This window comes from Cololabis saira, chromosome 14, assembly GCF_033807715.1.
Source record: "Cololabis saira isolate AMF1-May2022 chromosome 14, fColSai1.1, whole genome shotgun sequence".
In the NCBI taxonomy this organism is placed as follows: Eukaryota; Metazoa; Chordata; class Actinopteri; order Beloniformes; family Belonidae; genus Cololabis; species Cololabis saira.
Window position 1 is genome coordinate 42,516,442 of NC_084600.1, and position 17,857 is coordinate 42,534,298.

Genomic DNA, 17,857 nt, shown 5'->3' on the forward strand with positions numbered 1-17,857 from the left:
TCGGAATCAAATCGAATCAATTCCTGATTTTTGACATTTTAAACGAAACCCAGCCCTAGATACAACCATTGAATGACTGTTGATAACAATACAATTATTGGCGACAGTTACATGATGTTTTTTAATTCGGAATTAATTATGCAGAATTAAACTTTTTCCCTTCGAGTTTACATGGAAATAGTAAATCCGAATTGAGGTTTACATGGAAAACACGTTTGATGGTCTTTATCCAATTCCTCTACAGGTCTGGGGGTTGGGAAGGTTCTGATTGGATAGGGGGGGGACCGGAAGTTAAACTACCGGAAGAAAAACTAACTTAGCCGCTACAACTTTGAAAAGCTCACAATTTTGATGTTTCCTGTTTCCATCTGTTCTTTTACTTATTTCCAGGTCCTCCAAGCTATTTATTAAATAAATGGTCTCTGCTCTTGACCAGCGTTTACTGCGTGCTGCCATCTTTCCTAACTTTGTTTGGAAAACCAGCCCAGCGTGGAATATAAGCGTCATGGAGACAGACGGGGGAGGGAACGAGCAGAAAGAAAGACCGGAATTAATTTAAAGCGAAATGAGTGTATACATGATCGCGTAATTATTCTATTCGGATTTAAAATTGGAATAAACCAACCACTTACTCCGGAATTAAGTTTAATTCGAAATGCCCATTTTCATTCGGAATTAGGTGTTTACATGGTAATTTTACTCATTTTAAATGGGATTTAATTTTAATTCTGAATTAAAGAGGAATTAAACTCCCCATGTAAACGCACTGACTGTAGATCAATTTGAAACTCCAGTGATATATCAAAGTTGCTATAATTTTAAGACAAAACAGGGAAGAGTGGTGCTTACAGGAAAGGTGCCGGTGACCAGGCTGGGTCGGCCTTTAGGGTAAGGATTTCCTGGAATCATCCCACACGAGGAGATCCTGGCGACCGGGGCCTTGCAGCCGACCTTACACACCTGGGGAGACACAGAGACTCATTATCCACACTGGGGGGAAAGAAGGAACTTTCTTCAAACAGAACATTATCAAGGGAGTTTTGTTCTTGCTTTTGAACAAGTGTTAGTTTAGTTTATTTCGTACATGTAAAAAAAAAAACAAGAAAAAAGACAAGAAAACAAATCCAGGTGGGCATTCCTCCACATAAAGAAAAAAAACAACACATTTCAGTTACATGTTCGAAAAGGATTGGGAGGAAGTATAAACTTATTTAATCCCACCCCCTTTCCACAACTAAACATAAATTATATGTCTGTATTTAATTTTTATACTATACACTAATTTGTATAAATATATATCATTTTTACAAAAATAACCTGTTTAATACAAGATGTAAGCTCTATCATAAATATAACTATGATTATAAATATAATACGTATATCATACAAAGACATGACAAAATAGCAGAACACACAGCTGCTGATCTTTAAACACTTTTATACCTCAAATAAACCATTTCTTTATATTTCTTCTTAAATTGTTTTATGTTTGTACATTTTTTTAACTCCAAATTCAAACCATTCCACAGCTTTATTCCACAAACTGATACACAAAAACGTGTTTTTGTTGTACGCACAAATAAAGATTTGAAGTTTAGGTTTCCCCTTAAATTATAACCCCCTTCCCTCCCAATGAATAATCTCTGAATGTTATCCGGTAGCAAATTATTTTTTGCTTTAAACATTACTTGTGCAGATTGCAATGCCACTACATCCATAAGTTTTAGTACTTTAGACTGTAAGAATAGTGAGTTAGTGTGATCTCCATATCCAGCCTTATGAATGTATCGTTTTTCTCTCTTTTGAGGAGTAATGAGTGTAACCTGGTTTTATAGTTATTGCCCCAAATCTCTGCACAGTAAGTGGAATATGGAAGAACTAGTGAACAGTAAAGAATGTGGAGCAACAAAACCTGTTTTGCTCTGTTAAGTACTGCAATGCTCTTTGAAACTTTGTTTTGTACGTGCTTAATATGAGATTAATATGAGAGTATAAGTACCTGCTCCAGTATCCTTCGAGCGCGCTTCTTCTCAGACAAGTGGATACGAAACAAATCCTCCACTGGACGATAATTTTGAGCATCTGAAATGTTCCTGTAGCGCATATTTAAAAAGGGTAAACAATTAGTCAACTAAATAGAACTACGGAAGAGTATCAGGGCCAGGCAGGAGAAAAATAAAAATAATATTTTAGAGGAGGAAGATTTTTTTTTCATTATGCACAAAATATCGAAAAAAAGTCGAAATGTCGAGAAAAAAGTTGAAATGTCGAGAAAGAAGTCAAAATGTCGAGATTAATGTTGAAGTACAATTTCGAGAAAAAAGTTGAAATGTTGAGAAAAAAGTCGAAATGTCGAGAAAAAAGGCGCAATTTCGACTTTATTCACAACATTTTCTACTTTTTTCTCAAAATTGTATTACAACATTAATTTCGACATTTCAACTTTTTTCTTGAAGTGCACAATAAAAAAATTAATAAATTCTCCTGTTTTTTCTCCTGTATGGCCCAACACATTTATTAATGTCTAGAAATAAAACCAATAAAGACTTCAGGCATTTTAAGATGTACTCACAAAGCTATCAGTTCCAGAACGACCAGTCTGTCCTTTGAGAAGGTGAAACAGTTCAGGATTTGAGCCACTTGAGTCGTGGGGATCGCAACCATTTTCTAAACGGCACCAGAAAGAGAAAAAACACTGAACAATGTAGAAAAAATACCTGACGAAGAGACAACTCTGCACAAAGGTGTTCTCAAACATTACTAGATTAGATCTTTATTGTCATTGTTATATAACAACAAAATTAAAAGCGCCATCAGTCAGTGCTAAAAAATAAAGAGATAAATACTATAGTATATAAAACATTTACACACAACATAAAATAAACAAATAACTGATTAAAACCATTAGCCTACATATGCCACAATCCTTCATATCATTTTACAGCTTGTTTTGTTTTGGAGTACTAAATGTGTGGCCTTTTATCAATATTATATTAACAAATAGTGATGTTCGATACCACGACTTCCTTTCCGATGTGATATTGAGTAAAATTCAGTCTGGTATCAGAGATACTGATTCAATACCGATACAATGTGCAAATACACCTAATGTGCCGGTAAATACAAAAAAAAACTGGTGTATTTTAGATAGTTTAAGGATAAAAGACATCAGAGTCACTTATTTAGCTATTTATTTTAAAGTCAGAAGTATAATTATATTATACATACAGCTGCAGAAATACTGCAGGAATGACATAGCAGCAGTTAAATGCAGCCTTCTGTAAGCTTTAAATATCCACTGGGCTTACATCAAATACATCAAAACACAACAATAAAAAACACTTTTCTGAACTTATCAATATGACTCTGTCCTTCACAGGATAAGTAACATGGATCTCTGCAAAAACTCACAATCTTAACAAGAATATTTGTCTTATTTCTAGTTAAAATGTCTCATTTTAGTAAAAAAATCTAATTACACTTAAAACAAGACTCATCACTGGAAAAAACAACAATTTTCACCTGTTTCAAGTAGATTTTCACTTGAAATAAGTAGAAAAATCTGCCAGTGGAACAAGATTTATTTGCTTGTAATGCGAAGATAAATCTTGTCCCACTGGCAGATTTTCCTACTTATTTCAAGTGAAAATTTACTTGAAACAGGTGAAATTGTCAAATAAGTTATTTTTCTGGTGATGACTCTAAATGTTGAAATAGCAGTAAAACCACATTCCATGATGAAATGACATAAGGGATGGCAGTTTTACAGGGGGGATGATTTGGACGGGGACACACACACACACACACACACACACACACACACACACACACACACACACACACACACACACACACACACACACACACACACACACACACACACACACACACACACACACACACACACACACACACACACACACACACAATGTATAAATTATATAAGTATACTGAGGCACGTCTCATTCACGACAGAGCCGAGCTGTTACAACAGTAGGAGTGTTTGAAAAAGTTGTTACCATCACAAAAAAAATATCCTGAGTAAAATAATAAAACCATTAAAATAAATAAGAGAATAATAAACAAAAATAAGAACTACTATAAAAATGAAAATGAAAAAAGTAGTTCCTACCAGCAGCGTGTCGTTTAGATAAAATCTGAATAGTTCTGAAGTATGAAAAGTATCGATATTTTCATTTGAGAATGGATTTTAGAGCGTACAGATCTGGTATTGGAGGTATCGATATTTCAGTATCGATCACTTTTGATAAACTGATGATGAATATGCAAGAATAATCAATGGCTTCAACCTGCCGTTACTCACATGCTGCAGAGCTTTCGTTGCTTTGATCTGAGGTTCAGCCCACGAGAAATACTTCAGAATCTCAGTCACCTGCAGACATTCAGGACATCTCATTAGGTCAATAAGGAAGATAGAGATATAGATTATATATACATACATATATACACACACACACACTAATACTATAGTTTCCTCTCGTATCAGACGTGTTTCCTCTCATATCTGATGTGTTTCCTGTCATATCTCAGGTGTTTCCTGTCATATATCAGGTGTTTCCTCTCCTATCTCAGGTGTTTCCTCTCGTATCTCAGGTGTTTCCTCTCCTATCTCAGGTGTTTCCTCTCCTATCTCAGGTGTTTCCTCTCCTATCTCAGGTGTTTCCTCTCCTATCTCAGGTGTTTCCTCTCCTATCTCAGGTGTTTCCTCTCGTATCACAGGTGTTTCCTGTCCTATCACAGGTGTTTCCTCTCGTATCTCAGGTGTTTCCTCTCGTATCTCAGGTGTTTCCTCTCGTATCAGAGGTGTTTCCTCTCGTATCTCAGGTGTTTCCTGTCATATCAGAGGTGTTTCCTCTCGTATCTGAGGTGTTTCCTGTCGTATCTGAGGTGTTTCCTCTCGTATCTGAGCAGGGTTCATACACATTTTAACCAACAAATTTCCATGACTTTTCCATGACCTGGCAGTTTCCATGACTATACATGACCTCTAAAACAGGGGTTCTTAACCTTTCTGACCTTGGGGCCCAATTTTTTCAGTACAGAGTGGCCCGGGGCCCATTAAATATAAACACTGTATAGCAGGGGTATTCAACTAAAACTTTAAGAGGTCCATTTAGAGAAAATGTACTCAAGCGAAGGTCCAGAACATCATAATATATATATATATATATATATATATATATATATATATATATATATATGTGTGTGTGTGTGTGTGTGTGTGTATATATATATTCAAGTAGCCTCATAGTTGTATCAACATCTGCATCTGACTGTTATATTAAAAATAGTACATATTTGCCAATTAACATGTTTAACTTGAATTAAACATTTTTTTTTCTTAAAAATAAAGTAGATTTTATTTTATTTTTCAAATGCTATCTTATTTTATTTTTCTACCAGCAGTTTGAATTTCCCCTTTTCTTTGTTAAAGCAGCACAACGTAACTTTCAGCTTTTCTGAGTTTGGCGGCATCTTTTGGACAAAAGCAGTAGTGTTTTACCAGAAAGAACACTACGTTTCCCATGAGCACCAGCACGTACTGCCGGAAAACTCCTGTCCCGTCGCTTGCATTTGTTTTGATGAGAGAACACGGGACGCTTTTCTGTTTCACCAAGTGAACAGACAGAACGCAAAAAAAAAGATGTTAAACTGCTGGAAAGGAACTGGAATTTACCGGGATACCTTAAACAAGGAAGCCAGGGAGCGGTATATGGAGAAAATAATGATTATTAATTATTATTAATTATAATAATAATTAATCCCTACTGAAGAGCCATGTGTTTCAATAAATTTGTATAATAGTACAACATACAGTACCGTATTTTCACGACCATAAGGCGCACTGTGTGAAAATGCGCACCCTCCGTTTTGTGTGTAATTTTTGGTTTTAAAACATACATACGGCGCACCGACCCAAAAGGCGCAGTCACAGACACGGAGACGCGGAGCTGCACACAGGCGCGCCGAAAACACACTCACGCTGCAGAACAGACCCACAAGCACACAGGTGTGCTTATTTAAAAATAGGACAGGAGCAAAACTTAGTTTGATTGTACTTTATTTCAGTTTTTACATTAATCAAACCCTTCAAAGTCCTCATCCTCTGTTTCTGCATTAAAGAGCTCCGCTAGTTCAGCTGCGCCAGTCCGAATTTCCAGACATGTCTCAGCCACTTGATCATCATCTCTTCATCCAGCTACCCCTTTTCATTCGCCCTTATAATGACTGCGGCTGGAAACGTCTTTCCTCGGTGTCAGTCACTTTCTGCACAACAGTAAATAAACTTTTCATACCCCGTTGTGCGGATCCTCCACCGCGCAGAGCCCGTCTCTCCCCGGCGCAGAGCCCGTCTTTCCCCCGGCGCAGATCCAGTCTTTCCCCCGGCGCAGACCCAGTCTTTCCCCCGGCGCAGACCCAGTCTTTCCCCCGGCGCAGACCCAGTCTTTCCCCCGGCGCAGACCCAGTCTTTCCCCCGGCGCAGACCCAGTCTTTCCCCCGGCGCAGACCCAGTCTTTCCCCCGGCGCAGACCCAGTCTTTCTCCCGGCGCAGACCCAGTCTTTCCCCCGGCGCAGACCCAGTCTTTCCCCCGGCGCAGACCCAGTCTTTCCCCGGCGCAGATCCAGTCTTTCCCCGGCGCAGACCCAGTCTTTCCCCCGGCGCAGACCCAGTCTTTCCCCGGCGCAGAGCCCGTCTCTCCCCGGCGCAGAGCCCGTCTCTCCCCGGCGCGGATCCCGTCTCCAGCCACCCCTTTTCATTCGCCGTTATAATGACTCCGGCTGGAAACGTCTTATGCAAAGTTTTTCTTTTAAAAATCACCAAGCGTTTCTGTCCATCAGCGCGGCAGGCAAGCACAACATAAACCAGTATGTGTGTGTTCGCGGCGCGAAACACACCCGCGCATGTCGGGATCCGGTAACGGGGTTTGTAACCGACAGATTCCGCTAAAAATCTCGGAGGTTGAAGTTGATCTGACCTGAGACAGACCCCTGAAATCTCTGCTCCCAAAGCGGGTGGGAACCAGGTCAATCGGACCCCGCTTTGGGAACAAGGAAGTCGGGCTGTAAGCAGCGCGGCGCTGCTCCACTCATCACCGCGGCTTCAACTGGGGAATGTGACCGGTTCCGACCGACCGGGACCGGAGGAGCGCACCTTGACTGATAGCAGGGGCTCCCGGGGACCGACCAGCGGGATTTCAGCCGGATCTGTCCCGGGGATGCGGCGATCGGACCCCGCAAACCCACGGCAGGTGTATGCTCGGTTCTGACATGCAAAACACACGCGCACTGCAGAACACACACACACACAAGTGTGCTTATTTAAATAGAGCGGAGCAAAACTTAGTTTGATTGTATTTTATTTCACTTTACACATCAAGCAAATCCTTAAAAGTCTTCATCTTCTGTTTCCGCTTTAAAACAGCTCAGTGGATGGTCTCATTCACGTCGCAACTCACTGGGGCTTCACCCGCCCCCTTCTCTTTTTACCATTCACATGGTGGCCGGCCTTACATTACCGTAATTCAGGTAATAGACACGGCGCACCGTTTCAAAAGGCGCCCGGCACATTTTAGAAGAGGAAAAAAAAAAAAAAGTGCGCCTTATGGTCGCGAAAATACGGTACATGTTTTGTATCCCTCTTACTTCTCTTTTCTTTTTTTGACTGCTATATTATGGTGAATAATAGGCTCAGAGGCGTGAGCAATATTTTTGTTTTCCTCGTGAGATAATTTTTTTCCTCTGCAGCTACAAATAAGAGTTAATATTTTTTCCTCAACAAACTAGTTTTATCTGAAGATTGGGGTTAATTGCACCGCAGAGAGCTGGCCAGCAACTGCGTTTAGCTGGCGAAGTGGGGAATAAAACCTGTGTTTTGATCCGACCCGTCTGTGTGAGTGTTTGTGGTTTAAGGCTGTTTATGGTTCTGCGTTAAATCGACGCAGAGCCTACGGCGTAGGGTACGCGGCGACACGCACCGTACGTTGCGTGTCGCCACGTACCCTACGCCGTAGGTCTGCGTCGATTTGACGCAGAACCATAATTCAGGCTTTACTGTGTGGAAGCCGGTGTTTGGTCGTTACAGCCGCGATCCAAAGCGAGCCGACGACTCTTTCACTCTTTTACTTTGTTATATCAGATAATTGGCCTCCGTGGTTCTGCCTCCGAGCAGGAAAGCGGTGAAAAGTTAAACCATTAGGATCTTTTCCCCACGTCTGTTGTGTGGAGCTGCTGCAGCAGCAACAGGTTACCAGCTTCTCCTGAGCTCTGCGCTCCAAGCCCCGCCCATTTTCGTCTCGACTGCGAATCGGGAAGGAGGGGGAAGTGACGTATGCCGTAAAGCAGTCAAAGTCGTAACGATTTGTAGTTTTTTAGTGTGGCAGGGTTCCTACCATGCTCCTCAAAGTTACATAGTGCCAGTGAAGGCGATACAGACCCCCTCAGACCATGACAGAGGTGTCATTAAACCTGTTGGAAGTTGATGTACCATCACAATGACTCTGGAAATATGATATTAAGGTGGAAAAGTTACGTAGTGTCGCTTTAATTGTCTCAACACATTTTTATACTAAATTAATATAAACACATCTCAACAATTGAACAGTTTTGCAGTTTTTCTTTCTTCCCCTCTTATAATCTTATGCCCCCACTTTCTGTTGTTCAGTGAGAGAACTGAGCTCTAATTTCTTCTGTCAGGACTTTAAATCTGGGCTGGATGGTGTCAGGTTCTCATATGCATGTGGAGGTGCTCGTTGATGAGCCTGAAACAATATTTAGTTTTAATTATGTTCACTGTGGAGAAAGCTGCTTCACAGCTGTATCTGGACCCAGACATGGGCAGGATGTTTTAAGATGGTCAGTTTATTTTTCTGTGACTTCAGTTCAGACTTGAGTGGATATGTTTGATGAAAAACTTTGTGTTTTGTTTCAGTGGCGTTTCACTTTCGCACTTTGAACGCCACGGTCTCTGAACGTATGAGACACTGGTTTTGTCCCAGTGGGAAGACTGAACAGGATGAATTTGTCCATTCCGGGTTGCATATTTAAAAATATGGCGGATCTAAACCTACTCTGTGCAAAATGAAGGATTTTCTCTGTAAATACACACAATTTCTCTTACTATTACACGTACAGCTAGCTGAGTGTCTTCTTCTCCTCATTTGGTTGGGAGTTGCTATGCAGTCCCGCGGCCCTCACGGCCCACACGTACAAAACTGAATTTTTTTGGCGGCCCACTAGATGGCGCTCGCGGCCCAAGTGTGGGCCGCGGCCCAATGGTTAAGAATCACTGCTCTAAAACATCAATGTATGAATGAAATATAGGAATAAAAATATGTAAAAAGTCACCACAGTGGAGATCTAATGACAATGTTGGTTTGTTGTACTATGTTGTAATATATGTTGTATAGTAATCTAATATAACTGCAATAACTGTAATAATAACCGATCTGCATGATGCGCAAGATGCCAGGCACGTCACGCGTGAGAACGCGCGAGTATTTTCTATACGAAATATTTATTGATCAATTTTAAATCTACCTTATAGGCTGTTATTACTAAATGCTGCCATCTATCATGGACAATGTCTCCCACCCCCTTCATGAGACTGTCAGAGCCCTCGAGAGCTCCATCAGTGACCGGCTTCGTCACCCACGATGCACCACCGAGAGGCATCACAGGTCCTTCCTCCCCGCTGCCATCAGACTGTATAACCAGGCCTGCTCTCAGTAGCCAGTGGACAATAATATGACAATAAGATGTGCAATAATATAAGATGTGCAATATCTGCCAATCTGCTAGTCTACCTCACAACACTCCATTGTATATACTGTTCATATTCTGTGGTTATACATATTTTATACGTATCTTTTTGTATTTTTTATTTCTGACTTTTCAGTCTTTTTACCCCTCCCCTGCATGTGTGTGCTAAGTGTACTGCTGACAACAAAATAAGTTTCCCCACTGAGGGAGAAAATAAAGGATATCTTATCTTATCTTATCATTAAGTGAGAAAAATAAATTCCATGACTTTTCCAAAACTTTTGGGGTGAACTTATGTTTCCAAAACTTTTCCAGGCCTTGAAAATTACATTTTCAAATTCCATGACTTTTCCAGGTTTTTTCAAAACGTTTGAACCCTGTCTGAGGATCTGATGTGTTTCCTCTCATATCTAAGGTGTTTCCTCTCCTATCACAGGTGTTTCCTCTCATATCTGAGGTGTTTCCTCTCATATCTCAGGTGTTTCCTGTCATATCTCAGGTGTTTCCTGTCATATCTCAGGTGTTTCCTCTCATATCTCAGGTGTTTCCTCTCGTATCTCAGGTGTTTCCTCTCGTATCTCAGGTGTTTCCTCTCCTACCAGGTGTTTCCTCTCATATCTCAGGTGTTTCCTCTCATATGTCAGGTGTTTCCTCTCATATGTCAGGTGTTTCCTCTCATATGTCAGGTGTTTCCTCTCATATGTCAGGTGTTTCCTCTCATATGTCAGGTGTTTCCTCTCATATGTCAGGTGTTTCCTCTCATATGTCAGGTGTTTCCTCTCATATGTCAGGTGTTTCCTCTCATATCTCAGGTGTTTCCTCTCATATCTCAGGTGTTTCCTCTCATATCTCAGGTGTTTCCTCTCATTTATCAGGTGTTTCCTCTCATATCTGGTCGTACCTGATCGCTGGAGAAGTATCCGTGCACCTGCTCGATGGCTCGGATCCTCTGGTCGGTCAGGACGCACTGAAAGACGAGGATGAAGAGGTTAAACAGACCAGTGATGGAGGAGCCTCTAACATTAAATAAAACAGTTCCTGTACCTTCCTGATCTCATCCAGCACGATGTCAAACGACTTCTTGTCCATGATTGTTGCTTAAACTCGCAGCAAAGTCTTCCCCGCTGCTGATGGCCAGTGTTTCTGTCTCCTAACCTAAACACATGCTACCACAGATGCATAAGGCGCCTTTGGAGACACTTTGAGGCGAGATTTCTTCACAAATCCGACAGGAAAGACCAGATTGAGCAGATCTGAGCGCAGCTAACAACGAGCTAGCCGCCACCAGAAGCGCGCAGCACGAAAACAAAGAGCTAATATAACTTAATTAACATTTGCTGAGGTGTTTATACGAGCTTAACTGCAGCAATTATCCGTCTGCATCACATCGGGGGCGGGAAAGTTTAGAAATGTGGATGAAATTGAGCAGGAAAGAGCAAAGAAAGCTGCAGAAGCGAGCTAGCTCCGCACAGCTGGCGCTCACAACGTCAACACCGTCAGGACCCCGGGGGTGTCCGCGATGATCGCCTGTTTATAAAATATATCAACTAATAACAGGCTTTTTTACGGGGATTTTTATGGAGGATTTTTTGTGCCAAAATTAAATAAATAAATAAATCATTAATTAATTAAATTGGGAATTAAATATATCATTAATTAATTAAATGTGTCATTAATTAATTAAAATTAGAATGAAATATGTCATCATTAATTATAAATACAATTCATTTTAAGTAAAAATATATATTTATTATTAGTTTTACATTTCATGATTCACACGCAACACGAAATCATTAATTAAATGTGTCATTAATTAATTAAATGCTGAAATAATAAATATATATTTTTACTTAAAATGAATCGTATTTTAATTAATTAATGACATATTTAATTCCCATTTTAATTCATTAATGATGTATTTATTTATTTAATTTTGGCACAAAAAATCCTCCATATATATATACCGTACCATATTTGGGTTATTTTACATCTTGCTGCGTGTTTGGTGGGTTGTGATCAGGCGGGGTCCGGGCCTCCCTGCAGCCTGCAGGAAGTAAACAGAAAGTTTAATTTGGTTTTCTGAGACAACATGGACAGATTTTCCTGGTCAAACGGGCTTTTGGAGATAAATGAAACTCTGGTAATCCAGCAGAGAGGAGTGAAGCTTTACGACGGCGATGATAAGGTACCGAGCCGGCTCTGGTACCGGGGATTAAAGCAGCATTTCCAGATAAATCACCACCTTTTACTGTTTATTGATATGAATACTTTATTACAGACTCAAAAGGTTCCATATAAAATACATAAAAATTACAGGTCACACATTGAAATACATGCAAACATCTGTTCCCATGTTTCCACCTTGTATCACTCCGTTTGATGTTAGTGAGTGCAGTTATTAGACAATTTTCTGACTAATGGAGTCGACACATACATTTTAACCTAAAATTCCTCAGCAGAACATGGAAGTTGGGGACATAACAATTAACAAATAAAGTGCTAGCACTTGTCCATGTTGTAAGCTTAAGGAGGATCCTGAACGCATCATTATCTGCTACCTGTAGCTTCTTTAGCTTGGCTTTGGTGGTTTAATGACACCAAAGGTGAGCTGTGTAAAGAGGTGGACAAAAGGCTCTGAATAGATTTACTTTAACATCAGCTGTGTACTGTACTCGAGTTGTAAAAAAAAAAAAGAAATCAGGGGGGATGGTGGATTTTATCATATGGGGACAGATAATTTGTGCCGATTACAAATAATATAATATATTACAAATAATAGCAGTGACCAAAACACCTGCAGAAATACTGCAGGAATGACATAGCAGCAGTTAAATGCAGCCTTCTGTAAGCTTTAAATATCCACTGGGCTTACATCAAATACATCAAAACACAACAATAAAAAACACTTTTCTGAACTTATCAATATGACTCTGTCCTTCACAGGATAAGTAAAATGGATCACTGCAAAAACTCAAAATATTAACAAGAATATTTGTCTTATTTCTAGTTAAAATGTCTCATTTTAGTAAAAAAAAATCTCATGACACTTAAAACAAGACTCATCACTGGAAAAAACAACAATTTTCACCTGTTTCAAGTAGATTTTTAATTAAACTATCCTCCTACAATATCCTAAATTCAAGTCCCGTCCGACTGGACTCTGTGCTTTTATTTGTTGTTTTATTGTTTATTGTTGGCTTTATCTCGAAACAACAACAAATCACCATCAATGTAAAGTGTCAAAATATCAAAAAAGCAAAACAATTTAACAGTCTCATCCAGAAATAAAGAACAACAGCAAAATAATGTGTTGGAGAGGGAACAGGAGGAAGCTGAACGCTGATTTAGTCCTGTCTCTTCCTCACAATATCATATCATATATGCCATAAAAAATATAAAAATTAAAATAAAATAAGAAAAGAAAGAAAAGACAAAATAATAACAAAAAAATAAATAAATACAACACAAACAACCAATAAACAAAGATCAAGACATAATTAAACTAGGCTCCTACAATATCCTAAACTCAAAAATGTAATTTCCAGTCACTTCTCTGCTGATCCATGACCAGCCATGAATGCAGGTAGTTACATTTGTATCATATATGACATATGGAACAGAATAACAATCAAAGAATTACATGCAGAAGCTAAATTGAGTTCTTTAGAGGTCCTTATTTTTATACTTGTCAAGAATTGTTTTCTTGTATGTGTTCTTAAACTGTACAGAGCCAATGCTTCGTTTGATTTCTTCATCCAGATCATTCCACAAAGTTACTCCACAGACTGATAAGCACATGCTTTTAAGAGCAGGACGTACACAAGGTTGTTTAAAATGTAGTTTTCCTCTTAGATGATATTTTCCTTCTTTATCTTGAAACATTTTTTGAATTTTTTCAGGCAGTGCTTTATTTCTTGCTTTATACATTACGGTATTATTGCTGTTCTAGTTTTTCACTAAGTCCATAAAGGTCAAAATGTGTAATTTAAGGAATAGACTAGATAAGAGGATTGGTGTGACGGAGACACCAGCATGATTTATTATCCTTCCTGTTGAAATCATCTCAGCTGGTCCCGTGTCTTCTGGAATGTGTCATAATAAAGTTTATTCTAACAGGCGAAGCTGGACCTCGGAACCGCCTTGCTGAGCACCCACCGGCTGATCTGGAGGGAAACCAAGAACCAGGTGATTTATCTGTTTAACACATGGATTTAGAGATGACATGAAATAAACAACAAAGCACTGAATTAGAGATGATAATATATCAGTTCTGTATGAAAGTGTCATGTTAGAAACCCAATTATCTTCTTTATCATTGATTTCCAACACATCAATCTGTTATTGCCAGCAACATGTTTATATGTCTTCACTGATGTTTGGGTCAATACTGAAATATCTATACTTCTGATACCAGATCTTTAGGCTCTAAAATCGATTTTCAAATAAATATATCCATCCTTTTACTGGTAATGTATATCATTAACAGGAAACAGGAAAGTAACTAAACTATTCAGATTTTGTCTAAATGACACGCTGCTGGTAGGAACGACTTTTTATCATTAGTAGTTCTTGTTCCCGTTTATTATTCTCTTATTTATTTTAATGGTTTTATTATTTTACTTAGCATCTTTTTTAGTGATAGAAACACCTTTATCAAACCCTGCTTTTTCTGTTGTTGTAACAGCTCAGCTAACTCAGTATCCTTCTGACTTTAAAATAAATAGCTAAATTCGTGACTGATGTCTTGTATTCTAAAACTCTAAATCTAAAATACACCAATGTTTTTAGATTTACTGGCACATTAGGTGTATTTGCACAATGTATCGTATCAAATTGCAGATACCAGCCTGAATTTTACTCAATATCGGATCAGAAAGGAAATCGGTGATATCGAACATCAGTAGTCCTCACTTTGATTTTGAACCTTTCCTCTTCTGATGATATCCAAGATTTAATAATCGCCATTGTTCTTTGATTAAGTTCCTGTGAAGGTTTGTAGATGTGCGTCATGTCTGAAATTTGCATAAGCGGCTCCAAAATTAACAATTTCTTGCAACTTCTTTTCTTGCCAATTTCTTGGTGGTGAGTTAGATCATTGTCTTGATGGAAGTTTGGTTGCCTTATGTTTGTCTCCAGAATCTTGCAGTGCTCTTTTTCATGATGCTCTATATTTGGCTGCCCATTACTTTAAAATCATGTCAATCTATTTTTTATTTTTTTTTAATGCACATAGGAAGAAATTAGAAATTGCAGATTCTGGACTGAAGAAAAATAACCAAAAACAATAGATATGTTGTGGAAAAACCCATCAAATGTTCTTTAATACAGTATTTCCAACCAGATGAATAACTGGACTGAAGCTGAGTGTCCAAGATACCAGGAATAAGACAGATTTCAGTAGATTTAATTAAACAGTTGCATGTAAATGGGTCAGAACAAACATGAGGCGTCTCGATGCAGAATGACGATGAAATAAAGGAAGTATAATGATTTTAAGACACAAAAGATGATTCATTCCTACGATTCAAGCAAAGAAAAACACCTTTAAGGTTACTATTAATCTCTTTTTGTTTTTAACAGACTACCAGTCTGTACATTTAGTCGGGCCAAGGCAAAATTTTGCTGCTTTCAGCAGTTTTGGTTTAATCAAGTGGCCAAAGCTATCACATCCTCATCTTCTTCACATCTGACATGAAAAAAAGCTCCTGTTTGTCTTGGTGAGGGTTAGGACTTAAAACAAACTAGCAGTTATTATTATTATTATTGGCTGGTGAAGTTAAGTCCTCCGTGGTGAGAGCTGGTGGACACCATTCTTGTGAAATACCCGTTAAAATGTCCAAATCTGTGTGATCTTGATGGTGAACATACTGAAAATACTTGGAGGAAAACATCATTTGGATCTTCCAATGAAACCGAGATGTAAAACTGTATTGTTTCCCGTCTGAAAAAAGGCTGATTTTAAATTAAATTCTCGATAAATCATAATTGTAACGGCTGTGATCGTTTTATCCGAGCTTCATGTGTAATGTGATTGTTTGAGGACGGTGCTGTTGTTTACGGTCTCATGTTGTTGCAGGAATGCTGCGTCTCCATGCCGCTGTCTCAGATCCTCTTCTTCGAGGAACAAGCTGCAGGAATAGGAAAGAGGTACGTTGAGATCATGCTCCGGGTTTAGTAGCACTTTAAAACTCTAACTCCTAATTACTTTTAGCCAGGGCTGGAGATCCATTCAAATGTCAATAATCGATTCCGATTCTTAAGATTCAGAATCGATTATCAGGATTTGATTTGATCCGATTCGATTCCGATATTGATTTGGGTTAGTGTTATTAAAACTGTTTTTTTTTTTAGCTGCTGCATGAATTATATGACTGTAGTTCTGCAACATATTAATACTAGTATTATATTGAGATTCAACAGCAAGTATTGCAGCTAATGATGCTGTAAGGACCAATCAGCTCCCAGAATGCTGATAGAACTGCTTTCAGAAACATCGTGGGTTAGAATTATCAAACAGATCCAGGGAGGAAACAGAGACGGAGGAAATCGGTTTAATTTTTAACACATTCCGTTTTTTTTCTTCTTTTTTTCCATTTTCGGTCTTTTTCTGTATTTAATTTTTGAGAATTTGGTTTTTAGCATTTTATGCAAATGTAACCCCAAGACAGTATATAAAGTAATGAAATATAGACAATTTATGCAATTATAACTGAAAACATTAATGTTTTCATACCTTTAAACATATTTAAAGGCAAAAACACCAGTTATTCTTGTGTCCAACAAAATATTCCTTTTTTGGGCATAAACAAAAAAATACCAAAAGTTGTAATGTAATGATGAAAAAAAATCGATCTTTAGACATACGAATCAATTTTTAGGAGTTAATATGAGAATTGATTTAGAATTGGAAAATCGATTTTTTTTCAACACAGGCCGAGTTTTAGCTGTTAAATCTCCTGTTTTGTTCATAGAACTATAACAATTTGGTGAAGTGATATTTAATGAGGTATTTGAAAGTTGCACTGTTATGATGTAGATAGCTAATTTGGAGCTTTGGTCTTGTAATAACTGGTTGTTTTATTTGTGGGAAATGCGATAATGAACTCTTGGCTGTGAAATATAGTTCATATCCGTGTAAAAAAAATCCAGAAGAAAGTCACTGAGTTCGGTTTTATTCGCGTAAAACCACTATTTTCAAAGTCGAGAGTGAATTTATTCTAATAAACACAATAATTTCAGTCGACGGAGAAGAAAGTAAAATTCCTGGTTTCTCTTTTCCTGAAGTGCAAAAATCGTGATCCACCTGCATCCGTCGCCTAGCAACAAGGAGCCGGGTCCGTACCAGCACAGCAAGTTCTCCTACATCAAGCTGTCCTTCAAGGAGCACGGCCAGATCGAGGTTTGACTCTCACAACCTTAAGACTTTTGTAATAAATCTTTGGTGTTAAATTCTTTGCTGCCTGAATCTGACGAACTGTGTTTTGGTTGCAGTTTCACAGGAGGCTGTCGGAGGAGATGACACAGAAACGGTGGGAGAGTACGCCGGTTTCACAGCCCATCTCCACGGGAACCGGGACGCAGGTTAGAAAATATCTGCCTTTCATCTGATGTCAGCATGTAAAAGAAGTTGTTTTAACGTTAATCTTCAGTTTAATTGTTTAATTAGGATCCCCATTAGCTACAGCAGGACTGCAGCTATTCGTCCTGGGGTCCGACAACATTTTAAAATAATACAGTACTAAAACATAACTTAATAAAAGCAAACCAAATATATTTCCACTAGATAAAGAGAATATCAAATTAAAAATACTCGCAGAGACATTCCACAAAATGAAGACAGCGAAATGAGAACAGAACACAAAACAAAACAAAAACACAGCACAGTTAAGAGTCTGAAAAGCAGAACACAATTTCATTTCATCTGTAGTCTAAAACTTCACAACTGATCTAATACAGAAAAAAAGGAAAGATAAAAAATGAATGAATTTATTTCGAACATGTATAAAAAAATAAAAATAATAAATAAACAGTAACATCTTCATATGCACATAGGTTCGAAAAAAGGAGTAGGAAGAAG

At 38.5% G+C, this 17,857-nt stretch overlaps 2 protein-coding genes across 4 annotated transcripts in view; one reads left to right on the forward strand and one right to left on the reverse strand.

Annotated features, from left to right (window-relative positions):
• The window catches only part of proser1 (proline and serine rich 1), a 35,862-nt gene extending 24,589 nt beyond the window's left edge, over window positions 1-11,273 (reverse strand). For all 3 annotated transcript variants that reach the window (XM_061740635.1, XM_061740636.1, XM_061740634.1), the window contains exons 1-6: window positions 10,825-11,273; window positions 10,682-10,747; window positions 4,325-4,393; window positions 2,573-2,667; window positions 2,000-2,093; window positions 850-960 (exon numbers count right to left, since the gene is read on the reverse strand). In XM_061740635.1, coding sequence (XP_061596619.1) covers window positions 850-960; window positions 2,000-2,093; window positions 2,573-2,667; window positions 4,325-4,393; window positions 10,682-10,747; window positions 10,825-10,869 — 480 coding nt within the window. In that variant the 5' untranslated portion in view covers window positions 10,870-11,273. The remainder of the gene's footprint in view (window positions 1-849; window positions 961-1,999; window positions 2,094-2,572; window positions 2,668-4,324; window positions 4,394-10,681; window positions 10,748-10,824) is intronic.
• Window positions 11,274-11,828: 555 nt separating this feature from the next.
• The window catches only part of vps36 (vacuolar protein sorting 36 homolog), a 15,821-nt gene continuing 9,792 nt past the window's right edge, over window positions 11,829-17,857 (forward strand). Inside the window, exons 1-5 of the mRNA XM_061739217.1 lie at window positions 11,829-11,965; window positions 13,897-13,965; window positions 15,857-15,927; window positions 17,065-17,179; window positions 17,272-17,361. Of these exons, the coding sequence (XP_061595201.1) occupies window positions 11,870-11,965; window positions 13,897-13,965; window positions 15,857-15,927; window positions 17,065-17,179; window positions 17,272-17,361 (441 nt within the window). The 5' untranslated portion in view covers window positions 11,829-11,869. The remainder of the gene's footprint in view (window positions 11,966-13,896; window positions 13,966-15,856; window positions 15,928-17,064; window positions 17,180-17,271; window positions 17,362-17,857) is intronic.